The 27,833-nt window shown below is 43.8% G+C and overlaps 1 protein-coding gene and 1 long non-coding RNA gene across 2 annotated transcripts in view; one reads left to right on the forward strand and one right to left on the reverse strand.

Moving 5' to 3' along the window:
• Positions 1–16,050, forward strand: part of LOC111956495 (transmembrane inner ear expressed protein-like) — a 28,032-nt gene extending 11,982 nt beyond the window's left edge. The window contains exons 2-4 of the mRNA XM_023976946.2: positions 9,414–9,531; positions 14,587–14,736; positions 15,857–16,050. Of these exons, the coding sequence (XP_023832714.1) occupies positions 9,414–9,531; positions 14,587–14,736; positions 15,857–15,990 (402 nt within the window). The 3' untranslated portion in view covers positions 15,991–16,050. The remainder of the gene's footprint in view (positions 1–9,413; positions 9,532–14,586; positions 14,737–15,856) is intronic.
• Positions 1–27,833, reverse strand: part of LOC139023495 (uncharacterized) — a 182,412-nt gene extending 154,579 nt beyond the window's left edge. Inside the window, exon 1 of the long non-coding RNA XR_011474631.1 lies at positions 27,776–27,833. This is a non-coding gene — a long non-coding RNA (uncharacterized lncRNA). The remainder of the gene's footprint in view (positions 1–27,775) is intronic.

Consider the following 27,833-nt stretch of genomic DNA (forward strand, 5'->3'; position numbering starts at 1 on the left):
CGAGACGTGTAGTCCACTTGTCATTCCAATCTCCTTTGCATTAGCGTAGCCTCTTCTGTAGCCTGTCAACTATGTGTCTGTCTATCCCTTCTCTCCTCTCTGCACAGACCATACAAACGCTTCACACCGCGTGGCCGCTGCTACTCTAACCTGGTGGTCCCAGCGCGCACGACCCACGTGGAGTTCCAGGTCTCAGGCAGCCTCTGGAACTGCCGATCTGCGGCCAACAAGGCAGAGTTCATCTCAGCCTATGCTTCCCTCCAGTCCCTCGACTTCTTGGCACTGACGGAAACATTGTAAAGTGGTTGTTCCACTGGATATCATAAGGTGAATGCACCAATTTGTAAGTCGCTCTGGATAAGAGCGTCTGCTAAATGACTTAAATGTATGTAAATGTATCTACATAAATAACAATGGCTTCAAGATGTACAGAAATCTATGTTTTGATAATGTCATAGTTGTACATTGTTCCCATCCTGTTTATTGACTGTTAGATTACATTTCACCCAAAGGAGGCTGGTGAGGGTAGGAGAAAGGAGGCTGGTGAGGGGAGGATGACTCATAATAATTAATGGAATGGAGTGAATGAATTGAATGGTATCAAGCCCATGGAAACCAGGTGTTTGATGTGTTTGAGACCATTCCATTCATTCTGTTCCAGCAATTAATATGAGCCTGTCCTCTCCATATAAAGTGCTACCAGCCACCACTGAAATTTGCACCGTTGGTCAAATGCACGACTGTAATATTCCATCCTGGTCATTATTGGAAAAGCCCAGCTACTTCACTACCTCCCTGTCAAGTTTAATCCCCAAAAAGTTTTTTGCTGAAAGGATATTATTCTTCCTTTAATTATTATTTTTTATTTCACGTTTATTAAACCAAGTTGGCCAGTTAAGAACAAGTTCTCATTTACAACTGCGACCTGGCCAAGATAAAGCAACGCAGTGCGACAAAAACAACAACACAAAGTCACACATGGAATAAACAAACGTACAGTCAATAACACAATGGAAAAAAGCATATATACAGTGTGTGCAAATGGCGTGAGGAGGTAAGGCAATAAATAGGCCATAGTAGCGAAGTAATTACAATTTAGCAAATGAACACCAGAGTGATAAATGTGCAGATGATGATGTGCAAGTAGAAATACTGGTATGGAAAAGAGCAGAAAAGTAAATAAAAACAATATTGGGATGAGGTAGGTAGATTGGATGGGCTATTTACAGATGGGCTGTGTACAGCTGCAGCGATCGGTTAGCTGCTCAGATAGCTGATGCTTAAAGCTAGTGAGGGAGATATAAGTCTCCAACTTCAACGATTTTTGCAATTCGTTACAGTCATTGGCAGCAGAGAACTGGAAGGAAAGGCAGCCAAAGGAGGTGTTGGCTTTGGGGATGACCAGTGAGATATAGCTGCTGGAGCGCGTGCTATGGGTGGTTGTTGTTATGGTGTCCAGTGAGCTGAGATAAGGCAGATCTTTACCTAGCAAAGACTTATAGATGACCTGGAGCCAGTGGGTCTGGCGGCGAATATGTAGTGAGGGCCAGCCGACGAGAGCATACAGGTTGCAGTGGTGTGATAGAATGCATCCAGCTTGCTGAGTAGAGTGTTGGAGGCTATTTTGTAAATGACATCGCCGAAGTCGAGGATCGGTAGGATAGTCAGTTTTACGAAAGTATGTTTGGCAGCGTGAATGAAGGAAGCTTTGTTGCGAAAAAGGAAGCGGATTCTAGATTTTATTTTAGATTGGAGATGTTTAATATGAGTCTGGTAGGAGAGTTTACAGTCTAACCAGACACCTAGGTATTTGTAGTTGTCTACATATTCTAAGTCAGAACCATCCAGAGTAGTGATGCTAGACGGGCGGGCAGGTGTGGGCAGTGATCGGTTGAAAAGCATGCATTTAGTTTTACAAGCGTTTAAGAGCAGTTGGAGGCCACGGAATGAGTGTTGTATGGCATTGAAGCTTGTTTGGAGGTTTGTTAACACAGTGTCCAAGGAAGGGCCAGATGTATACAGAATGGTGTCGTCTGCGTAGAGGTGGATCAGGGAATCACCTGCAGTGTCACGCCCTGGCCTTAGTATTCTTTGTTTTCTTTATTATTTTAGTTAGGTCAGGGTGTGACATGGGGAATGTTTGTGTTTTGTCTCGTCTTGGGTGGTTATATGGTAAAGGGGGTGTTGGGTTTAGTGTATGGGGTTGTGTTTAGTGAATGTGTCTAGGTATGTCTATGGTTGCCTGAGTGGTTCTCAATCAGAGACAGCTGTCTTTCATTTGTCTCTGATTGGGAGCCATATTTTAGGCAGCCATAGGCATTATGCGTTTGTGGGTAATTGTCTATGTAGAGCGTTTGTAGCTTTTGTATTGCACTTACGTTTGTAGCTTCACGGTCGTTTGTTGTTTAGTTTTGTTTTAAGTGTTCGTTTCGTGTTTCACTCATCTCTAATAAAAGATAATGTATTTTTCACACGCTGCGCCTTGGTCCACTCATTATCCTCAAGACGATCGTGACATGCAGCAAGAGCAACATCATTGATATATACAGAGAAAAGAGTCGGCCCGACAATTGAACCCTGTGGTACCTCCATAGAGACTGTCAGAGGTCGGGACAACAGGCCCTCCAATTTGATACACTGAACTCTATCTGAGAAGTAGTTGGTGAACCAGGCGAGGCAGTCATTAGAGAAACCAAGGCTGTTAAGTCTGCCGATAAGATTACGGTGATTGACAGAGTCGAAAGCCTTGGCCAGGTCGATAAAGACGGCTGCACAGTACTGTCTTTTATCGATGGCGGTTATGATATCATTTAGGACCTTGAGCGTGGCTGAGGTGCACCCGTGACCAGCTCGGAAACCGGATTGAACAGCGGAGAAGGTACGGTGGGATTCGAAATGGTCAGTGATATGTTTGTTAACTTGGCTTTCAAAGACTGTAGAAAGGCAGGGCAGGATGGATATAAGTCTATAACAGTTTTGGTCTAGAGTGTCACCCCCTTTGAAGAGGGGGATGACCGCGGCAGCTTTCCTATCTTTAGGGATCTCGGACGATACGAAAGAGAGGTTGAACAGGCTGGTAATAGGGGTTGCAACAATGGCGGCGGATAATTTTAGAAAGAGAGTGTCCAGATTATCAAGACCAGCTGATTTGTACGGGTCCAGGTTTTGCAGCTCTTTCAGAACATGTGCTATCTGGATTTGGGTGAAGGAGAACCTGGGGAGGCTTGGGCAAGTAGCTGCGGGGGGTGCGGAGCTGTTGGTCGGGATTGGGGTAGCCAGGAGGAAAGCATGGCCAGCCGTAGAGAAATACTTATTGAAATTCTCGATTATTATGGCTTTATCGGTGGTGACAGTGCTTCCTATCCTCAGTGCAGTGGGCAGCTGGGAGGAGGTGCTCTTATGAATGTTTCTAATATTGCGCTCTGAATTTTTTTTAAACTATGTAATTTTTCACATGAAAGTCCCATTTGCTTGACAGTCATCTGAAGTAAGTGTTTTGGCTTTTTCCCAGATGTATTGTTCCATAAACCGTCTTCCCATTTCAGTGTGAGATTAGATTATTTACAACGGCAGAAAACATAATAAGTGTCCGTGTCCTGACCCATCATGTATTGATCAGTAGACATGAACTTTGGGGCTAGATTAAACCAATGATTTGTATACACACTAGTTGACTGATAGGGGGCGCTGTGTTGAAACCACCGTGCCTCGATCTTGGCACTCCCCCACCATTGTAAAAAAATATTTTGGAAAAAATAGAACTGCATTTATTAATGTATGCATTCGTTTTTGCCACATTTATTGTAGGGGGTGCGTACTGGCGGCAGAGAAGTTAGGCGCAGGAGAGCAAAAAAACTGATTTACAACGGTGCAGTTTAATAAACAAAACCACTGTAAACAGAACAATAAATCAATGGGTAAACAAAACCCGTTACACACCAGCATAACGTTGTAACGTCCTGACCAGAGTTATTATGTGTTTTGCTTGTTTAGTGTTGGTCAGGACGTGAGCTGGGTGGGAATTCTATGTTGTGTGTCTAGTTTGTCTGTTTCTYTGTCCAGCCTAATATGGTTCTCAATCAGAGGCAGCTGGTAATCGTTGTCCCTGATTGAGAATCATATATAGGAGGCTTGTTTMGTGTTGGGATTTTGTGGGTGYTTGTTTCCTGTCTCTGTGTTTGTGTTCTGCACCAGATAGGACTGTCTCYGCTTTCACGTTTGTTATTTTGTTATTTGTTAATGTTCACTGTTTATCTTCTTATTAAACATGTTGAACAATAACCGCGCTGCATTTTGGTCCTCTCCTTCATCCCAGGAAGAAAGCCGTTACAAACGTGCAAAAGCACTACAAATAAACAATTCCGGACAAGGACATAGGGGGAACAGAGGGTTAAATACACAACATGTAATGATGGGATTGAAACCAGGTGTGTGGGAAGACAAGACAAAACAAATGAAAAATGAAAGGTGGATCGACGATGGCTAGAAGACCGGTGACGTCGACCGCCGAACGCCGCCTGAACAAGGAGAGAGACCGACTTCAGCAGAAGTTGTGACAGTACCACCCCCTTGACGCCCAGCTCCCGCAGCGCGCCGACACCGGCCTCGGGGACGACCCGGAGAGCGAGGCGCAGGGCGATCCGCAGGGCGATCCGGACGAAGACAGGTGGAACTCCTGCAGCATTGAAGGGTCCAACACGTCCTCGACCGGAACCCAGCACCTTTCCTCCGGACCGTACCCCTACCACTCCACGAGATACTGAAGGCCCCTCGCCCGACGCCTCGATTCCAGTATGGAGCGAACGGAGCACGCCGGGGCCCCCTCGGTGTCCAGAGGGGGCGGAGGGGAACCTCCCGCACCTCAGACTCCTGGAGCGGACCAGCCACCACTGGCCTGAGGAGAGACACATGGAACGAAGGGTTAATACGGTAATCTGGGGGAAGCTGTAACCTATAACAAACCTTGTTCACTCTCCTCAGGACTTTAAATGGCTCCACAAACCGCGAACCCAGCGTCCGGCAGGGCAGGCAGAGGGGCAGGTTTCAGGTCGAGAGCCAGACCCGGTCCCCCGGTGCGAACACCGGGGCCTCACTGCGGCTTCCCATGTCTCCTCCGCGCGCCTGAACCAGTCGTCCACCGCAGGAGCCTCGTACCCCAGTACGCACTGGAAGGGAGAGAGGTGGGGAGAGAAGTTAGTGGAGGAGTGGCGAAGCGAGTTCTGTGCCATCTCGGCCCAGAGCACGAACGCCGCCCACTCCCCCGGCCGGTCCTGGCAATAAGACCACAGAAACCTGCCCACATCCTGGTTTACTCTCTCCACTTGCCCATTACTCTCGGGGTGAAACCAACCAACAAGGCCTCTGCAGTCTGTAGAGCCGTAGGGAGACCGGGCAGAGGGAGGAGACGACAGGACTTAGAGAACCGATCGACAACGACCAGGATTGCGGTGTTACCCGGTGAGGGGGGAAGATCGGTAAGAAAATCCACTGACAGGTGCGACCAAGGCCGTTGTGGAACGGGTAAGGGGTGTAGCTTCCCTCTGGGCAGGTGCCTAGGATCCTTACACTTGTCATGACGTTGGCCCGGGGGTAGGTTTATGACAGTCATAAATACCTCTTCCTCCCTTTTTTCCCTCTCTCTACCCTACTGATGTGAAATTTGAAAACCCCTTGGTTAACATAGAGATTCTGGGAACATCAGAAGGTGGGGGGAAATTAACTATATTCTGGTAATCCGACCAATTGAACATATGCGGTGGTACTTAATGTATATTACGTCAGTTCGGTTGTCATCTGGGAAATTCTCATCAATGATAGGATGACATAAACTCTACAGTGGAAAGTCTGCACATTGTAGTTATTGGAGTCACATGGAATTGTTGTTCAATTTAAATGTTTGAATATAAAATTATTGGTGAAGAGATTAAATGTAATTTTAGCTTCCAAATGAGAGATTTGGGTTTTCATAAGGTTAGGGCTCTGCTCAATCAGTGGCCCGCCCCTGTGAAGTATAAACTTTTCAGACACACCCTTCTTGCTCCACTATATAAAGCCTTGACGAAAATGTAACCTCCTGTTCCAAGTACGTGAGGTCTGCAGCCTCTACGTTAAAAGGACTAGCATGTCAACTACAGAACTAAGCCAACATCAGTGTGAGCTTTGGTTGCGAATGGTATGAACTTTGAACTCTTATTCACTACAGAAGTGATCAAGAACCCGATGGTCACTCTGATAAAGCTTCAGAGTTCCTCTGTGGAGATGGGAGAACCTTCCATAAGGACAACCATCTCTGCAGCACTCCACCAATCAGGCCTTTATGGTAGAGTGCCCAGACAGAAGCCATGAGAAATAAGATTCTCTAGTCTGATTTCACTAAGATTGAACTCTTTGGCCTGAATGCCATGTGTCACGTCTGGAGGAAACCTGGCACAATCCCTACAGTTAAGTATGCTGGTGGCAGCATCATGATGTGGGGATGTTTTTCAGCAGAAGTTACTGGGAGATGAATCAGGATCAAGGGAAAGATGAGCAGGCCAAAGTACAGATCCTTGATGAAACCCTGCTCCTTAGCTCTCAGGACCTCAAACTGGGGCGAAGGTTCACCTTCCAACAGGACAACGACCCTAAGCACACAGCCAAGACAACGTAGGAGTGTCTTCGGAACAAGTCTCTGAATATTCTTGAGTGGTCCAGCCAGAGCCCGGTCTTGAACCCGATCGAACATCTCTGGAGAGACCTTAAAATATCCGTGCAGCGAAGCTCCCCATCCAACCTGACAGATCTTGAGAGGATCTGCAGAGAAGAATGGGAGAAACTCCCCAAATACAGGTGTGCCAAGCTATAGCGTCGTACCCAAGAAGACTCGAAGCTGTAATCGCTGCCAAAGGTGCTTCAACAAAGTACTGAGTAAAGGGTCTGAATATTTATATATATATATTTTTTTTTTTGCACAAATTTCTAAAATTCTGTTTTTGCTTTGTCATTTTGGGGTATTGTGTGTAGATTGATGAGTAAAACAACTATTTAATCCATTTCAGAATAAGGTTGTAATGTAACAAAATGTTGAAAAGGTAAAGGGGTCTTAATACTTTCCAAAAGCACTGTACATAATGGGATGTAACCCATCGCTTGTTGTTCAATTAAACCAAGCATGTCAATACTGGAGCACCAGGAAGAATACCTCATTGACTGTGGTGTGGTAGAGGAATGAGACCCGTAGTGTGAGTGTGTGTGTGCGTGTATATGTTGTAGGGTAAGTGTGATGGCTCACATTGCTCGCAGAACACCATGCAGCACGGTATAGATTTCCAACACCTTCCTGAATGAACTGCAATCACAGCATACAGTTCTTTTCATAACCGCTATTCACATAAAGGGATAGTTCACACAAATTCACACAAGTTCACACAATACACATTTGTTTGCTTGTAAGCAGTCTATGAACATGCTTTGGTTGTATTTCTCTGGCACTGTTTGTTTGTTAGACTGGTTACAGGGTATAAACTAAACCAACATGTAATTTTGTAGTTTGGGTGAACTATCCTTTTAACAAACATTTCAGACACTACAGATCATTTAAGGCTCATCAACAGGGCTTTGAATTAATCATAATGATGACTGTATTAATAAAACAGCATAACCTCTGTAGCCTAATTGTGATGGACTAGATCTAAGAGGGGTTGGCATATCTTTCTTGATTCATGTCTGTCTGCTAGCGCTGAATTTCCCCATTTTCTCAAGACCTATCTGAAATAAAAACAAGTGTTGAAATGTGAATACTCAGACTAACACTATAACCTTCAACACTTTAGAGACTCTTTTTAGTCAGCAAAAAACATGCTTCCTGTAACGATTGTTCTCCTCCTCGTCTGAGGAGGAGCATGGATCGGACCAAAACGCAGCTTGTGTGGAATACATAATGAATTTATTTAAACAAGACGAACACGAAGCACACTTGAGAAATTACAAAACAATAAACGACGTAGACCGACCTGAACATGAGAACCTACAGAACACGAAGAACGCACGAACAGGAACAGACTAGACAAACGAAACAGTCCCGTGTGGTACATACACTGACACGGAAGACAATCACCCACAAACAAACGGTGTGAACAGCCTACCTTAATATGGTTCTCAATCAGAGGAAACGTCAAACACCTGCCCCTGATTGAGAACCATATAAGGCTAAATAACAATGAACCTAAACATAGAAACAAATAACATAGACTGCCCACCCAGCTCACGTCCTGACCAACTTAACAAAGCTAAACAAAGGACAATAAGGTCAGGAACGTGACACTTCCAATCATATTAGATCAATATCTCAAAAACAATATCTTAAGATTGTTGTCACACTAAAGAAGGAGCATGTTCAGTTTAAAAGTGCCCTTTTCCTCTCCACCGAACAAACAGTGTTTGGATCCCTCTAATTAGGGAGAGAGTGTTTTCTTCCATTCACTTCCATTCACTCTTTGTGCCAATATGTGTGATTCATTCTCCTCCATCAGTGCCATTCACTCAGTGAGGCAATTATTTTGTTTTCATTGTGTTCTTACAGTATTTCTCAGCATTCGGTAGCTTTCCAGGGCCTTATTTCCAACTTGAGTTTTCTGCAAAAGTTGGGTTAAGTCAACATAATATAACAAATTGGTGGGAAAAAATGACTTAATACAGATTCTAGTGTTCGAAGTGATTGGGCATGACACGACAAACATAATGTTGTTCTTTGTCTATTGCTTGCTGTCTATTGTTGCTTGTTGTTCAATGCTCTTGTTTTTTTTTTCTTTCATTTTTCTTATTCAGATAGTCATCTTTCTATTTCTGTGAAAGGTGGTTGAGATTCAACCCATTGTTCTCAATTTTTGAGGCAATTTGTGAGGCAGAGTAGATTTATTTTAGTCTTGTGCTGGTAGCTCTCACAAGTGGCCTAAGGTTGATTGAGATATTCAGAATATGAAGGGGTCATGAGGGGTCACACCAGACTGGCATGTTCCACATTCTGCATGATCTACTAAATCCTCTTTTTATTCCAAGCCTATCTTCCCTGTTGTTTTCTCCCTAAACACACAGTGACATAAACTTCCCACTGGGCACAGACGTCAATTCAATGTCTATTCCATGTTGGTTCAACATCATTTCATCGAAAATTCAACCAGTGTGTGCCCAGTGGGTTGTCTTTTCCAATTCTGTATTTCCTCCAGTTGTCTTTCCGCCATGTCTCTTCAGAAACTGAAAGGAAGCGAAAACAATTTTTCTCTCAATCAGATTGATATTTGCTTCCATTGCGGTATTTTTCCAATTTGCATTAGACTAATTTATATAAAAATTCTCAAACTGCATCGTGATTTGAAGAGTACCTGTCTAGATTACACAATAAGTAACTAATGCAAATGTTGACTCTTTTTCCTCAGCTTTTACCGACAGATCCCCCAAAGAAGCCAGACCCAGTCACTTCAGAAACAGTCGTGTTCTGGGGACTGCGGTTATGGCAGGTTATTGGCATCTTCTCTATGTTTATTCTAGCAGTCAGTAAGTATTTCTCCAAACCTGTCATAATCGTGTGCCAGACTCATTCAAGATGATTTATGAGATCAGAATATTCACACACATTCACTTAAGTATCTATCAATCTCACATCAATTCTCCCTTCCAATTCTATTTACATAAATCACATTAATACAATTCATGTCACGCCCTGGCCTTAGTTATCTTTGTTCTCTTTATTATTTTGGTTAGGTCAGGGTGTGACGAGAGTGGTTTGTGTGTTTTTGTCTCGTCTAGGGTGTTTGTACTGTCTAGGTTTTTTTTGTAGATTTATGGGGTTGTGTTCATTATAGGTGTTTATGTAAGTCTATGGTTGCCTAGATTGGTTCTCAATTAGAGGCAGTGTTTTTATCGTTGTCTCTGATTGGGAACCATATTTAGGCAGCCATGTTCTTTGGTTATTTCTCCAGAGCCCTGTACGCCCTGTTGCTGCTCCCCGCACCAACCTTTGAGGGTGTGTGTCCTTCGCCCGGTACCACCAGTTCCGGCACCACGCACCAAGCCTCTGTGCGTCTCCAGAGCCCTGTACGCCCTGTTGCTGCTCCCTGACCAACCTTTGAGGTGTGTGTCCTTCGCCCGGTACCACCAGTTCCGGTACCACGCACAGGTCTACTGTGCGCCTCAGCAGGCCAGAGTCTGCCGCCTGCGCTGCCCGTCTGCCCAGCGCCGCCTGCGCAGCCCGTCTTCCCAGCGCCGTCTGAGCTGTCCGTCTGCCCAGAGCCGTCTGAGCTGTCCGTCTGCCCGGAGCCGCCCCAGTCCGGAGCCGCCCCTCAGTCCGGAGCCGCTCAGTCCGGAGCCGCTCCTCAGTCCGGAGCCGCCCCTCAGTCCGGAGCTGCCCCTCCGTCCAGTGGCGCCCTCTAGGATGGTCTTCAGTCCAGGACTCGCTGTAAGGGTCCTCGCTCCAGAGGCGCCACCAAAGCGGGCAATACTATGGAAGAGTGGGGTCTACGTCCCGCACCCGAGCCGCCGCCATGAATGAGGCCCACCCGGACCCTCCCTTTTTAGATTAGGTTTTTGCGGCCGGAGTCCGCACCTTTGGGGGGGTACTGTCACGCCCTGGCCTTAGTTATCTTTGTTCTCTTTATTATTTTGGTTAGGTCAGGGTGTGACGAGGGTGGTTGTGTGTTTTTTTGCTCGTCTAGGGTGTTTGTACTGTCTAGGTTTTTTTTTGTAGATTTATGGGGTTGTGTTCATTATAGGTGTTTATGTAAGTCTATGGTTGCCTAGATTGGTTCTCAATTAGAGGCAGGTGTTATCGTTGTCTCTGAATTGGAACCCATATTTAGGCAGCCATGTTCTTTGGGTATTTTGTGGGTGATTGTTTCCTGTGTCAGTGTTTGTGCCACACGGGACTGTTTCGGTTTGTTCACGTTTATTGTTTTTGTATATGTGTTCATGTTCAGTTTTTCCCTATTAAAACATGGGCACCTACCACGCTGCGTATTGGTCCGATCCTTTCTACACCTCTTCAGAGGAAGAAGAGGACGACAGCCGTTACAATTCATGTATAAATCAGTCAGTTAGTCAGTTAGTTAGTTAGTCAGTCAGTAGTCAGTTAGCTAGTTAGTCAGTCAGCCTTCTAGTTAGTCAGCCAGTTAGCTAGTCCATTAGTTAGCCCATCAGTTAGTTAGTAAGTTAGTTAGTCAGTCAGTCAGCCAGTCAATCATTTAGTCATTCAGTCAGTTAGTTAGTCAGCCAGTTAGTTAGTCCATCAGTTAGTTAGGCAGTTAGTTAGTCCATCAGTTAGTCAATGTCAGTCAGTTAGTCAGTTAATCAGTTAGTCAGTCAATTAGTCAGTCAGTTGGTCAGTCAGTCAGTCAGTCTGCAGTTAGTCAGTCAGTCAGTCAGTTAGATAGTTAGTCAGTCAGCAAGTTAGTTAGTCAGCCAGTTAGTCAGTTAGTCAGTCAGTCAGTAAGTTAGTCAGTCAGTCAGTCAATCATTTAGTCAGTCAGTCAGCCAGTTAGTCCGTCAGTTAGTCAATGTCGGTCAGTCAGTCGGTCAGTCAGTCGGTTAGTCAGTCAGTCAGCCAGTCAGTCAATTAGTCAGTTAGTCAGTTAGTTAGTCAGTCTGCAGTTAGTTAGTCAGTTAGACGGTCAGTCAGTGAATTAGTCAGTCAGTCAGTCAGTCAATCATTCAGTCAGTCAGTCAGTTAGTCAGTTAGTCAGTTAGTCAGTCAGTCAGTTAGTTAGTCAGTCTGCAGTTAGTTAGTCAGTCAGACAGTCAGTCAGTCAGTCAGTCAGTTAGTCAGTTAGTTAGTCAGTCTGCAGTTAGTTAGTCAGTCAGACAGTCAGTCAGTGAATTAGTCAGTCAGTCAGTCAATCATTCAGTCAGTTAGTCAGTCAGTCAGTCAATTAGTCAGTTAGTTAGTCAGTCATTTAGTCAGCCAGTCAGTCAGTCAGTCGGTTAGTCAGTCAGTCAGCCAGTCATTTAGTCAGTCAGTCAGTCAGTCAGTCAGTCAGTCAGTTAGTTAGCCAGTCAGTCAATTAGTCAGTCAGTCAGTCAGTTAGTCAGTCAGTCAATTAAGCCACAATACCACAGCTCAGCTACAGTGGGTATCATAAGTATCCACACCCCTTTTCACATTTTGTTGCATTACAAAGTGGGATTGAAAAATTAAATGATAGGGGTTGAATGATTTTCTAAGGACTACTCTTTCCTCTGTCCCCCATACGAACAACTTGTTGAAAGCCGCATGAAGAAAGGCATTGAAAGTTAAAAGATGGGTAACAATAACAAATAACACATTGAATATACTCCTGCTTCCTGTTTACAAACAAAAGCTCAAACAGGAAGTACCTGTGATGCGCTCCATAGAGAAATGGTCCTCCAAAGCGGAGGCTATGCTGCAGGACTGCTTTGCTAGCGCTGACTGGAATTTGTTCTGGGACTCCGTCGATAGCGTCGACGAGCTAACCACCTCCAGCTTCATCAGCAAATGTATCGCCAATGTTGTCCTCACAGTAAAGGTTCACTGCTTCCCCAATCAAAAGCCCTGGATTAACACAGAGGCATGCGATAAGTTTAAGGACAGAACTACTGCACACAGGGCTATCTCAGCCAACCCAGAGGCTATGGCTGAGGACACGAACGCGTACAAGAAGTCCCACTACGACCTCTGCAGAGCAATCAAACAGGCAGAAGGACAATATAGGAACAAGGTGGAATCTGATTACACCGGCTCCAACACTCGACGGATGTGGCAAGGGCTACAGTCAATTACGGATTACAAAGGAAGACCTAGCCGTGATCTTCCCAACAATGTTTCTCTACCAGACGAACTCAATACATTTTATGCACGCTTTCATCAAAAAACAACACCAAGCCTCTTCTCCCTCAGAAGGCTGCAACTATTTGGCATGGCCCCAAAGATCCTCAGGTAGTTTATATATTTTATCTTTAACTTTGCATTGTTGGAAAAGGACCCGTAAGTCAGCATTTCACTTTTCGTCTACACCTGTTGTTACAAAGCATTTCATTTGATTTGAAGTTACAGTTTTGAATCTGCTTGAAAATCTATAGAAAGACTTGAAAATTGCTGTCTAGCCATGATCCCCAACACCCAACACCAAGCTTGAAGAATTATTTCAAGAATAATGGGCAAATATTGCACAACTCACAGAAGTAATTAGCTGCCAAAGGTGTTTTGAACTTATCTAATTAAGGTATATTAGTGTTTTATATTTCATTAATCTAAGAGAAATGTTCGAATTTTTCTTCCACTTTGACATTACAGAATATTTTGTGTAGATCATTGTCCAAAAATGACATTTAAATCCACTTTAATCCCACTTAGTAACACAAAATGTGATGAAATCCAAGGGGGTTGAATACTTATGATAGGCACTGTATTTGGCTTCATCGTCCAACTAGTTTGCATACTGAACAGATATGATGCATGGAGAGGCGAATGTGTAATTTGTTGTTTTTATTGTGAGATGCAGGGCTTTAGACCTTAGCCAAGTAAAACTGAACTCCATGATGTACTTTACATCAACAGAGTTGAGCAGCAACTAGTGTGGGAGGACTGGAGCTCCTACATCACATAAAAGTTTGTATAAAAAACAATGGATTTCGGGCCCCCCGAGTGACGCAGTGGTGTGTGCCACTAGAGATTCTGGGTTCGAGTCCAAGCTCTGTCACAGCTGGCTGCCACCGGGAGACCCATGGAGCGGCGCAAAATTGGCCCAGTGTCGTCCGGGTTAGGGGAGGGTTTGGCCGGCAGGGATGTCCTTGTCCCATCGGGTACTAGCGACTCCTGTGGCGGGTTGGGCTCAGTACACACTGACACGGTCGCCAGGTGTACGCTGTTTCCTACGACACATTGGTGCGGGTTAAATGGGCATTGTGTCAAGAAGCAGTGCGGCTTGGTTGGGTTGTGTTTCGGAGGGTGCACGGCTCTCGACCTTCGCCTCTCCTGAGTCCATATGGGAGTTGCAGCGATGAGACAAGACTGTAACTACCTATTGGATACCATGAAATTGGGGAGAAAAGGGGTAAAAGTTATTATATATATTTTTTAATACTATGGATTTCAGCACCCAAAGAACAGTACTCAATTACACGGGACAATGTGTGGAGTTGAGTTATACTTGGCTAAAGAGACGTTGGTATCAAGGGGACTCTGCTAAAATAAAGGTTAAATAAATATCATGGTCCTGTAATATTATATGCGCTGAATTGTCATGATGGTTATTATGAGGGAGAGTTCCAAATGGTAATGGCATTGTCTGTTTGTGATTGGTTTATCAAACCACATGATGCATGGTTCAATAAGGGGTGATAATCCATCAGACATCTATACAGTAATAATTTACCATGTCATGACAGAGCCCAAATCAACAAAAAAGGAAAATAGTCTGATAACAGCAGATAATGAAGTGTCACTTATACAGTTATATAATAGCTGTAATGTGACACAGTTGAGTAGTGTCTAATTCAAAACGTCTTCAGATGTACTTCAGAAACACATAACATTCCACATAGGAAATACTATTATATTTTATCTTTCTCTCTTTGTCTCCCTCTTTCTCCATTTGTAAGTCATAACCCTATGCTGCATCTTCAAATGCCGTATCCCCAGGACGAAGAAGGAGATTGAGGCGCGACATGCTCAGAGAGTAGCAGCTAAGGATTACGCCAACACACTGGAGACAGTGCCTCCTCTCAACGAGCTCACAGAGATCCCAGGAGGTAAGTAGGCTAAAGCTCCTCTCAGAATCTCCCCAAGAATACTATGGTGCACATTATAGAAAATACCTTCTGCCCATGACAAAAGTCCCAAGGAGTTAGTTGTGGTGTACATTTTAGGACATCCCTACTACTCTCTATGACAAAGTCCCTAGGAGGCAGGTGCGGTGTACATTTTAGGACATCCCTTCTCCTTGTGACAAATGTCCCTACTCTCTTTGAACTACATTATAACTTTACAAATGGAAAAAAAGTCACACACTCCTCTCTCCTTGGTGAAATAAATCCACAGCAAGGAGAAAATTAAGTGCGAGGTGTGCATCCTTTGTTTACTTACACTACTCTAAGAACTACTCTGACAGGCAACTGCTGAGCGAGTTATGGATGCTATTAATGAAATACCACCTGCTAGGCCTGTTTATACAGTAGGAGAATCATAGCTGTTTGACTTGGCACACTAACGAGACTGGGCCCCTGACAGCTTTTGTATTCATTAATTTGATGTTTCTCTCAGATATCATATTATGCTAATGGTCATCACTTCCAATCATTCGAAGCTAAGATATGTTTTCTCTCATTTCCGACGGATAACAAGCAGCACGAAATCACACACCTCTGTCTGAATCTCTCTGGATGCAAATGGTGTTTTGAATTAGTTTAATGTGCCATATTTTCCCTGTCCTATCTGACTGAAGATGTAGATGGAGTCAACATAGACTAAGTCTTGGAGATACAAACACACTCTGGATGAATGAATACAGGATATTCAAAGTTTCATTGACTTTACATTAAAGCTTTTTCCTCTAGGTCAGAGGCTGTCTCCTTTGCGACTGTTCTAACTTTCATGCCTTCCCTTTGCCTTCTTCCTCCCTCAATCCTTCATCTTCCAACCCTATCCCTTCAATTTTACCTGTACCCTTCCTCTCCGAACCCTGTCTTTCCTCCTCTCTTCCTTGTGTTCCTCTCTCTCTTCCTCTTTCTCTTCATCCTCCCTCTTTTCCTCCTCATCCTCCCTGTCCTCCTCTTCCTACTCTCTATCCTCACACTTGTCTTCCATTCTATCCTCCCTCTCTTCCTCCCCCTCATCCTTCAACATCTCTTCCTCTTCATCCTGTCCCTCCAGCGCTCCTGGACACTGCATCCCTCCCGACGGTCTCTGAGCAGGTCCAGGCTCGCAGCGCCAGCAGCAGCCAGCTCCCAGTGGTGAGAGAGGAGGAGGAGCTCACTGGCCCCCTCACTCAGCCTGAGACTGGATGACTTTCCTCCCTCCTTCTCCTCCTTCTGGTCCCCCTCACTCAGCCTGAGACTGGATGACTTTCCTCCCCTCCCTCCTCCTCCTTCTACCCCTCACTCAACAGAGACTGGATGACTTTCCTCCTCCTCCTCCTTTTAGTCCCCTCACTCAGCCTGAGACTGGATGACTTTCCTCCCTCCCTTCTGGTCCCCCTCACTCAGCCTGAGACTGGATGACTTTCCTCCCTCCTCTCTGGTCCCCCTCACTCAGCCTGAGACTGGATGACTTTCCTCCCTCCTTCCTTAGTCCCCCTCACTCAGCCTGAGACTGGATGACTTTCTTCCCTCCTTCTCCCTCCTTCTGGTACCCCTCACTCAGCCTAGACTGGATGACTTTCCTCCCTCCTCCTCCTCCTAGCCCCTCACTCAGCCTGAGACTGGAAAACTTTCCTCCCTTCTCCTCCTTCTGTCTCCCTCACTCAGCCGGAGACTGGATGACTTTCCTCCTCCTCCTCCTTCCTAGTCCCCCTCACTCAGCCTGAGACTGGATTACTTTCCTCCCTCCTTCCTCCTCCTAGTCCCGTCACTCAGCCGGAGACTGGATGACGTCCCTCCTCCTCCTCCTAGTCCCCCTCACTCAGCCTGAGACTGGATGACTTTCCTCCCTCCTTCACCTCCTTCTGGTCCCCCTCACTCAGCCTGAGACTGGATGACTTTCCTCCCTCCTTCTGGTCCCCCTCACTCAGCCTGAGACTGGATTACGTCCATCCCTCCGTTTCCTATTTCTTATTATTTCTTCTCAACTTCCCTCTCTCCACATTCCTATTTATGTTCTGACAAAATGGGCAATCCACTAGAGGGAATATTGGAGAATGCAGCTCAGCATTCAGTAATTCACAAAAAAGGAATGAATAGCTGAATAGAATAGTTCATTGAGTAGCTCAGCGTTGGTCATTACTTCCCAGAAAGAATGACTTGGAGATTGTTGAGAATATTGCCTGCTGAAGAGTTACAATTGTAGGTGTTAAGTACTTAAAATGGGTTTCACTATTTCCTCATCTGCTCTTTGTTGATATACTCATCCTTGTCGATCACACATTGATTGTACATTGGACACAGAACTGCAAGTTCAGTATCTGGTAGCCAAATGTGGATTATGAAAAAATGTAGATTAATCTTTAAGGCTTCTGTCAGTGATGTTGCATGTCTATGCTTGTCATTTGTTGTTTTTCCTTCTCTTCCTCTGACTCAATCTGTAAGCTTGGCTTTGAATAAATATAGCTTCCCTTTCATGCAAGCTTATACAGTAACACCCGTGATAACCAACCCTGGTCCTGGAGAGCTACAAGGTACTCAGGCTTTTTCTCAACCTAGAACCAACAATGTCTTAATTGTTAGTCGAATCGCATGTTTTAGTGTCGAAAAAATGCCTGCACACCGTGTGTAGATCATCCAGGTCTAAGGTTGGTAGCCACTGACAAACTGTACTTGTTGTGTTACCTTTGTCTTGTTTCTGCACATGCCTTCTGTCCTCTCCAAGTATCACACAGGTTTACATGGGTATACATGGGTCTAAAATACATGTAAATATATAATGCACAATATCAGTACTATACCACAATATCGGTATTATTATTTTTTACAATAACATGAACAAAATTATGCTTTTTGGGGACTGACTCTGTATTTGGATTGCTACCATAATGAACGTGTCAGTCAGAGACAAGCTTAATCCATGAGAGAAATCATAATCTACATGAAAGAGAACAGCTGTATATTATAATGCAGCATAAGGGGATACTGGATCTAATATGCAGTTATTTACGCAGCAAAACCTCTGCAGTGAACATATAAGTGGTTAACCATGTGCTGCGAGAGAGAGAGAGAAAGGCTGTGTGGCAATTATAAATGGAAAGGATTAACAGATATGGTTTATAATCGTGGAGACTCATGAACCCCACACAGCTCTATTTGTTTACCCCGGGATTCATCCAAACCTAACCTTTAAGAATCCATTCTTGGCATTGACCGCAATGTTGAACCAAATAATAGTCTTCATCTTCAATTCATCTAGGCTCCGATTCCGACCTGATTTAATCGCGCGTAAATGGAACGTTGTTCCCTTTGTATGCACTTTTCTCTCTATGCGTATTCTGACCTTGAATTTGAGCATGAGAATAGCATGCTATTTACCCGCTATTCATTCGGGGTGGAGAATTAAGAAATGAAGGTGTGGCGGTGGTGTGTCTACAGATAAGCCGTATTCTGACATTGATTTAATTCCCTCATAATTCCACCACATATAGTAAGGAAACCATGACTAAGGTTGAGCGAACCTGCCGGTATCACGTGGGAAAAGCATCTACGTTCTTATTGAAATAACAGCATTCTCTATGCACTGTAATGTATACATTGATAAGAGCTATTGATATGAGCTAGGTAAATTAGTAATCCGGTTGGAGAAGGGGATTGTAAATACATAGCAATTGTTTTAAATGATTATTCCTTATGATCCCTGGAGATGAATGCGAAACCAACCATATGGAAGCAAACTGAATATCGGTTCACAACGAATGGAACGTTGTCATACAGTTCCATAATTAGTGAAAATTAGGGTAGATTTAGAGGACCACCCCTATTGTATACTTCTTTCCAACTTCCAATATTTAATGGATTGAACTTGAATATGACAACTTTCAGGATGAATCATAGCACTGTATTTTGAACCCATCACTATATGTTGTGCATAAAGGCTCTCCAAACATATTTCTTTAATGATTCATACATACAGTACTTCCCTAACCCTAAAATGTGCCTAAATAATCTACAAAATCAGAGTGTTTTTACATCTACCAGTTGGTGCTGAAACGGAAACTAATATGCATATATTTAGATGGATTACTTTCATTGATCCCTATTTTCTTAACCCGTTCTATCAATGTATTCTAATCTGTCGATAGAATTCTAATTAGAGGTACACCATATTTAAAGGGATGGTTTAAGATGACAACCGTATTGAATGAAAAGGCCACGACAAAATATGTTGCCCAGCAAGTGGGAGAGTTTTCAGAGGTTGAATTACATTTATTCAGGGGCCCAAGGGAACCCCGCCTTCAAAGCCCGTTACGCACCTGCACAAGGTAAGTCTGAATACCAACTACTGTGAGTAGGAAAGGCGAGCGTAAGAAAGGCATAATTTCCTAAATTGGAATCGGCCCCTACAGCAAAGAGTCTGTGGTAATACTGACATCCCTTCCTTCTCAAAAAGTTTTACTGCACACTTTACCTGCATGACCTAAATCAGTTGGGAACATTGGCTATTGGACCTATACTCTTAGAAATTAAGGTGCTATCTAGAACCTAAAAGTGTTGTTTGGCTGTCCCAATAGGAGAACCCTTTGAAATACCTTTGTTGGTTCCTGGTAGAACCCTTTGGTTCCTAGAAGAACCATTTTGGGTCCCACTTAGAACCCTTTCCACAGAGGGTTCCACGTGGAACCCCAAATGGTTCTACCTAGAACAAAAAAGTGTGGAAAGAAAATCTTACAACACATTGTACCAAACTCAAAAATCAAGTATAATAACAGGAAACATAACATCACCTAATGCGCCCAACTGAATAAAAAAGGCCTGAGGCTGAGCCATGCTACTGGCTTCCACTCACAGACACAGCACCCGTACAGATAATGCTACCAGCAACAACAACCACACAGCTTACACAACCTATGGTAGCCTAACGCAATCACTATCACCATGTAGGAGAGCAGACTTTTTGTAAAACACATAGGGTCGATAGAAAGACAGCAGTCACACACAGCATGAAGTTGAAAGATAAGCAGCCCATTCACTCAGACATAATAAGCCAGTAGGTCCCAATCACATAAGAATACAAAAAAATTACCATTAGACTAAGCATTTCCCAATCGAAATGTGAAAATATTTCCATTTGCAAACATATTTTTCACATTCAGCACATAAAGTAGCCTAACCGGTGATCTAAAGTTTAAGTGGAAAATGTTTCACACACAATCTATTTTCAAAAAGATAGCTACAAACAGCAATCGAGCAGCAATAAATAAAACACGGTTCCACTCACCAGATGATAATCATTTGAAACTTAATTTGTTTAAAGCTAATCTTGAAAATGGCATCTTTTTCGATAACAGCTGCTGCAGCCACTACTAGCTTACAATAAAAACTGGCTAGCTAGACTGTCGGAAAACTACTACTCGCTATTTTGGCCTTCGAGAAGGCCTTTATAAATTGAATGGCACATGCCTTTTATATAGCTCAGGGGTGTCAAACAAATTCTCACATGGGCTGCAGTCGGTCTTCAACAATGTCCTGAGGGCCTCATTGACAGTTTGTTATTTCCTCACTGTCAAAATGTGAAGAAAGAAAATTCCTCCTTGACTGTCTAGCTTTCATTTCAGGGATAATTAGCAAACTGGACATAGTAAAGAAACTGTATGAATGTAGGTAAAAACATATTTTCAGTGTTAACCCTTTCCAACACAAATCGAAGAGATTTAATCAGAATATCATTTAAAAATAAAATTAGAATACATTTGAAATAGTTTTGAAAAGATTAAATATAAATTCAAACGACATTTATAGTTTAAAAAAATCCTTAGGCCTTCTCTGAAGGCGTAGAAGGCCCTCACGGTTCCCCCCTGGCCTAAATTTTAATAAATGGTTTCAGACAGCTTGGTTAAAGTGATAATGAAAATATAATTCCGTTTGTGAGAGAATTCTAAATGTTAAATTCCGTAAGTGTTTGACATTCACAGGAGACGGTAAAGCAAACACCGGACAGGAGGAAACGATGAGGGGAGGATTAGGGACAAAGTGTAACTTCACTCCCCTAATTCTTTGCCTTACAGACACGTGGAAAAGCTATTCAAATGAAAAGTAGACGTTATTCCAGCACACTTTGATCAGTCATGCGCTGCATTGTGTCAGTTTACTGGCTCTGATGCACACACGCATGGTCACAAATGCACACGCAACCACATTTCATTCCCACAGAGGTGTCGGGTCATCTGAGGATTATTCAGATGACCCTACATATCCGCATGCAAAGAGGAGTCAGGAGGGGGAGTGTGCATGTTGCACCTCGGTCTCCACCGGACAGACAGAATACCAGAGAGAGAGAGACAAATATAATAGTATTCGTTCACATGCTTCATAAACAACAGGTGTAGACTAACAGTGTGCATGCGAGTGTGTGTGTGCGGGCGTGCAAGAGTGTGTGAGTGCGCCTGTGTGTCTCAGACTGAGAAAATAACACCATCAGTGAGAAGAGTCGTAGCCTAGGGACGTCACAGTGGGAGGGAGGAAGATAGTGGTCACACTTGGCTTGACTATATTTTCATAGTAATTACATCGGCTGGTACAGTGTAACTGAACATGTGGGTACACTGACATTGTATTTATGACTGTTTTGAAGTTCATCAGATCAGTAATCCAAAGCAATAATTATGGGATGAGTAGAGGGGGTTTGAGTGTGTTCATGGATCTAATGCAAACGTGTGTATTTACACATACATGTAATGAATATAAAAATCTCATTTATTTATAAAGCTCTTCTTACATCAGCTGATGTCACAAAGGGCTGTACAGAAACTCAGCCTAAAACCCCAAACAGCAAGCAATGCAGGTGTAGAAGCACGGTGGCTAGGAAAAACTCCCTAGAAAGGCCAGAACCTAGGAAGAAATCTAGAGAGGAGCCAGGCTATGAGGGGTGGCCAGTCCTCTTCTGGCTGTGCTAGGTGGAAATTATAACAGAACATGGCCAAGATGTTCAAATGTTCATAGATGACCAGCAGGGTAAAATAATAATCACAGTGGTTGTCGAGGGTGCAACAGGTCAGCACCTCAGGAGTAAAACCAACTGACATTTTCATAGCCGATCATTCAGAGTATCTCTACCGCTGTCTCTAGAGAGTTGAAAACAGCAGGTCAAGGTTCCATAGCCGCAAGAAGAACAGTTGAAACTGGAGCAGCAGCACAGCCAGGTGAACTGTGGACAGCAAGGAGTCATCAGACCAGGTAGTCCTGAGGCATGGTTCTAGGGCTCAGGTCCTTCAAGAGAAAGAAAAGAAAAAGAAAGCATACTTAAATTCACACAGGACACCGGATAAGACAGAAGCAATACTCCAGATATAACAGACTGACCCTAGCCCCCCGACACAAACTACTGCAGCATAAATACTGGAGGCTGAGATATGAGGGATCAGGAGACGCTGTGTCCCCGTCTGACGATACCCCCAGACAGGGCCAAACAGGCAGGATATAACCCCACCCACTTTTCCAAAGCACAGCCCCCACACCACTAGAGGGATACCTTCAACCACCAACTTACCATCCTGAGACAAGGCCGAGTATAGCCCAAGAAGATCTCCCCCACAGCACAACCCAAGTGGGGGGGTGGGGGGGGGGGGCGGGTTTGCCAACCCGGACAGGAAGATCACGTCAGTGACTCAACCCAGTCAAGTGACGCACCCCTCCTAGAGTAAGCTGGTATTTGTAGTTGTCCACATATTCTAAGTCAGAACCGTCCAGAGTAGTGATTCTGGACGGGCGGGCAGGTGTGGGCAGCGATCGGTTGAAGAGCATGCATTTAGTTTTACTTGCATTTAAGAGCAGTTGGAGGCCACGGATGGAGAGTTGTATGGCATTGAAGCTCGTCTGGAGGTTAGTTCACAGTGTCCAACGAAGGGCCAGAAGTATACAGAATGGTGTCATCTGCGTAGAGGTGGATCAGAGAATCACCAACAACAAGAGCGACATCATTGATGTGTACAGAGAAAAGAGACGGCCCGAGGATTGAACCCTGTGGCACCCCTATAGAGACTGTCAGAGGTCCGGACAACAGGCCCTCCAATTTGACACACTGAACTCTGTCTGGGAAGTAGTTGGTGAACCAGGCGATGCAGTCATTTGAGAAACCAAGGCTGTTGAGTCTGCTGATAAGAATGTGGTGATTGACAGAGTCGAAAGCCTTGGCCAGGTCGATGTATGGCGTTATGAATCGTTTTAGTACCTTGAGCATGGCTGAGGTGCACCCATGACCAGCCTCAGAAACCACATTGCATAACGGAGAAGGTACGGTGGGATTCGAAATGGTCGGTGATCTGTTTGTTAACTTGGCATCGAAGACGTTTGAAAGCAGGGTAGGAATAGATATACAGTGGGGCAAAAAAGTATTTAGTCAGCCACCAATTGTGCAAGTTCTCCCACTTAAAAAGATGAGAGAGGCCTGTAATTTTCATCATAGGTACCACTTCAACTATGACAGACAAAATGAGAAAAAAAATTCCAGAAAATCACATTGTAGGATTTTTAATGAATTTATTTGCAAATTATGGTGGAAAATAAGTATTTGGTCACCTAACAAACAAGCAAGATTTCTGGCTCTCACAGACCTGTAACTTCTTCTTTAAGAGGTCCTCTGTCCCCACTCGTTACCTGTATTAATGGCACCTGTTTGAACTTGTATTCAGTATAAAAGACACCTGTCCACAACCTCAAAACGTCACACTCCAAACTCCACTATGGCCAAGACCAAAGAGCTGTCAAAGGACACCAGAAACAAAATTGTAGACCTGCACCAGGCTGGGAAGACTGAATCTGCAATAGGTAAGCAGCTTGGTTTGAAGAAATCAACTGTGGGAGCAATTATTAGGAAATGGAAGACATACAAGACCATTGATAATCTCTCCTTGATCTGGGGCTCCACGCAAGATCTCACCCCGTGGTCAAAATGATCACAAGAACGGTGAGCAAAAATCCCAGAACCACACGGGGGACCTAGTGAATGACCTGCAGAGAGCTGGGACCAAAGTAACAAAGCCTACCATCGATAACACACTACGCTGCCAGGGACTCAAACTCTGCAGTGCCAGACGTGTCCCCCTGCTTAAGCCAGTACATGTCCAGGCCCATCTGATGTTTGCTAGAGAGCATTTGGATGATCCAGAAGAAGATTGGGAGAATGTCATATGGTCAGATGAAACCAAAATGGAACTTTTTTGGTAAAATCTCAACTCGTCGTGTTTGGGAGGACAAAGAATGCTGAGTTGCATCCAAAGAACACCATACCCTACTGTGAAGCATGGGGGTGGAAACATCATGCTTTGGGGCTGTTTTTCTGCAAAGGGACCAGGACGACTGATCCGTGTAAAGGAAAGGAATGAAGGCCATGTATCGTGAGATTTTGAGTGAAAACCTCCTTCCATCAGCAAGGGCATTGAAGATGAAACGGGCTGGTCTTTCAGCATGACAATGATCCCAAACACACCGCCCGGGCAACGAAGGAGTGGCTTCGTAAGAAGCATTTCAACGTCCTGGAGTGGCCTAGCCAGTCTCCAAATCTCAACCCCATAGAAAATCTTTGGAGGGGATTGAAAGTCCGTGTTGCCCAGCAACAGCCCCAAACATCACTGCTCTAGAGGAGATCTGCATGGAGGAATGGGCCAAAATACCAGCAACAGTGTGTGGAAACCTTGTGAAGACTTACAGAAGTTGCCTCTGTCATTGCCAACAAAGGATATAACAAAGTATTGAGATAAACTTTGTTATTGACCAAATACTTATTTTCCACCATAATTTGCAAATAAATTCATAAAAAAATCCTACAATGTGATTTTCTGGATTTTTTTTCTCATTTTGTCTGTCATAGTTGAAGTGTACCTATGATGAAAATTACAGCCCTCTCTCTCTTTTTAAGTGGGAGAACTTTCACAATTGGTGGGCTGACTAAATACTTTTTGCCCCAGTAGGTCGTAGCAGTTTGGGTCTAGAGTGTCTCCCCTTTGAAGAGGGGGATGACCATGGCAGCTTTCCAATCTATGGGAATCTCAGACGATACGAAAGAAAGGTTGAACAGGCTAGAATAGGGATTGCAAACAATTTCGGCAGATAATTTTAGAAATAGAGGTCCAGATTGTCTAGCCCGGCTGATTTGTAGGGGTCCAGATTTTGCAGCTCTTTCAGAACATCAGCTATCTGGATTTGGGTGATGGAGAAATGAGGTGGCTTGGGCAAGTTGCTGTGGGGTGCGCAGGGCTGTTGACGGGGGTAGGGGTAGCAAGGTGGAAAGCATGGCCAGCCATAGAAAAATGCTTACTGAAATTCTCAATTATTTGGCGATTTACCAGTGGTGACAGTGTTTCCTAGCCTCAGTGCAGTGAGGCAGCTGGGAGGAGGTGCTCTTATTCTCCATGGACTTTACAGTGTCCCAGAACTTTTTTGAGTTTGTGCTACAGGATGCACATTTCTGTTTGAAAAAGCTAGCCTTTGCTTTCCAACCTGCCTGTGTATATTGGTTCCATCCATCTTGGATGTAATGTAGAATGTTCATTCAAATTATGTTAACTGATGTGGCTCATATAATGGAATGTATTTTTGTAATGTCAGTTGAGCTGAATCAACAAATCACAGCACAGATTGAGGGGTACACTTCCTACTTTTACTTCCTGTTTTTACTTCCTGCTTTGCTCCAATGGGTTCACTCAAAATGACTACCGGTCCACCCATTATGCCATCATTGACTTGAATGGGGACGTCCATTCTATTTCTCTGTGTTTGCTCCTCTGTTACTGTATTCAAGATGCGTTATACAAGTTTTGTATAATTTCAGCCAGTAGCTTTGAAAGTACTGCTCACGAACCAAAACGGGTCCCCGAAAATGTTGCACAATCGTCTACTACGTCATCCATTTCCTGTATGTTACCTCCTTTTTTTGGTGCAATTCGTATGATATGTTACATCCAATTCATACAGTATTTTATGCATTTGTTGCGCTTAAGGTCCCGCTCAATTGCTTTAAGAAGGTGTAGTAAGAAGCAGCAGTATCCTCTCCCTCTCAGCAGTGGTTTCCCCTAGAGCAGGAACTAGCACACCCGGGGTGCTACCATGGCTGTTATAGAGGGAGGGGGCATTCGCGAGGCAATCCTTGCAATCTTCACAGCTCTAGATTGTGGGAGCTGTTGAATTTTTCATTACAGAAATCCTCTCATGCATGGAGGGGACGTTGTAAGACATGCACACTGTGTCTGTCTTCATGCTGATTCACATGTTTAGTTGTAACAGATGGCATATAAACAGCTTAGTCTTCATCTAAATAGTTTCAATACTTTCATCTTTCCTCTATCTCAAAATGCCATTTGACTTTGGAAACAATGAATAAATACATATAAAACAATGAATAAATACATGTCAATGGATATGCTGGATCAAGGAAGGGATATAACCATCTACATTGCCTTCAGAAAGTATTCATACCCCTTTACTTAGTACACATTTTGTTGCGTTACAGTTGAATTAAAAATGGATTCAATAGATTGTTTTTCTTTCCCATCTACACAAAAAAAAACATGACAAAGTGAAAACATGTTTCAATACATTTTTGCAAATTTATTGAGAATGAAATACAGAAATGTACATGTTAGAATCACCTTTGACAGTGATTACAGCTGTGAGTCATTCTGGGTTAGTCTCTAAGAGCCTTGCACACCTGGATTGTACAATAGTTTCCCATTATTATAAAAAAAATCCTCAAGCTCTGCCAAATTGGTTGTTGATCCTTGCTAGACAACCATATACAGTTGAAGTTTACATATACCTTAGCCAAATACATTTAAACTCAGTTTATCACAATTCCTGACATTTAATCCAAGCAAAAATTCCCTGTTATAGGTCAGTTGGGATCACCACTATATTGTAAGAATGTGAAATGTCAGAATAATAGCAGAGAGAATGATTTATTTCAGCTTTTATTTCTTTCATCACATTCCCAGGGGTCAGAAGTTTACATACAATCAATTAGTATTTGTTGGCATTGCCTTTAAATTGTTTAACTTGGGTCAAACGTTTTGGGTAGCCTTCCACAAGCATCCCACAATAAATTGGGTGAATTTTGGCCCATTGCTGGAGCTGGTGTAACTGAGTCAGGTTTGTAGGCCTCCTTGCTCGTACACGCCTTTTCAGTTCTGCCCACACATTTTCTATAGGATTCAGGGTTTTTTGATGGCCACTCCAATACCTTGACTTTGTTGTCCTTAAGCCATTTTGTCACAACTTTAGAAGTATACTTGGGGTCATTGTCCATTTGGAAGACCCATTCGCGACCAAGCTTTAACTTCCTGACTGTTGTCTTGAGATGTTGCTTCAATATATCCACATAATTTTCCTACCTCATGATGCGATCTGTTTTGTGAAGTGCACCAGTCCCTCCTGCAGCAAAGCACCCCCACAACATGATGCTGCCACTCCTGTTCTTCACGGTTGGGATGGTGTTCTTCGGGCTTGCAAGCCTCCCCCTCTTTCCTCCAAACATAACGAAGGTCATTGTGGCCAAAAAGTTATATTTTTGTTTCATCAGATCAGAGGACATTTCTCCAAAAAGTACGTTCTTTGTCCCCATGTGCAGGTGCAAACCATAGTCCAGCTTTTTTATGGCGGTTTTGGAGCAGTGGCTTCTTCCTTGCTGAGCGGCCTTTCAGGTTATGTCGATATAGGACTCGTTTTACTGTGGATATAGATACTTTTGTACCTGTTTCCTTCAGCATCTTCACAGGGTCCTTTGCTGTTGTTCTGGGATTGATTTTCACTTTTCACTAAAGACGTTCATCTATAGGAGACAGAGACGCGTCTCCTTCCTGATGTATGACAGCTGCGTGGTCCCATGGTGTTTATACTTGCGTACTATTGTTTTGACAGATGAACGTGGTACCTTCATACATTTGGAAATTGCTCCCAAGGATGAACCAGACTTGTGAAGGTCTACAATTATTTTTCTGAGGACTTGGGGGATTTCTTTTGATTTTCCCATGATGTCAAGCAAAGAGGCACTGAGTTTGCAG

The sequence above is a fragment of the Salvelinus sp. IW2-2015 genome, linkage group LG32 (genome assembly GCF_002910315.2).
Source record: "Salvelinus sp. IW2-2015 linkage group LG32, ASM291031v2, whole genome shotgun sequence".
Classification (NCBI taxonomy): domain Eukaryota; kingdom Metazoa; phylum Chordata; class Actinopteri; order Salmoniformes; family Salmonidae; genus Salvelinus; species Salvelinus sp. IW2-2015.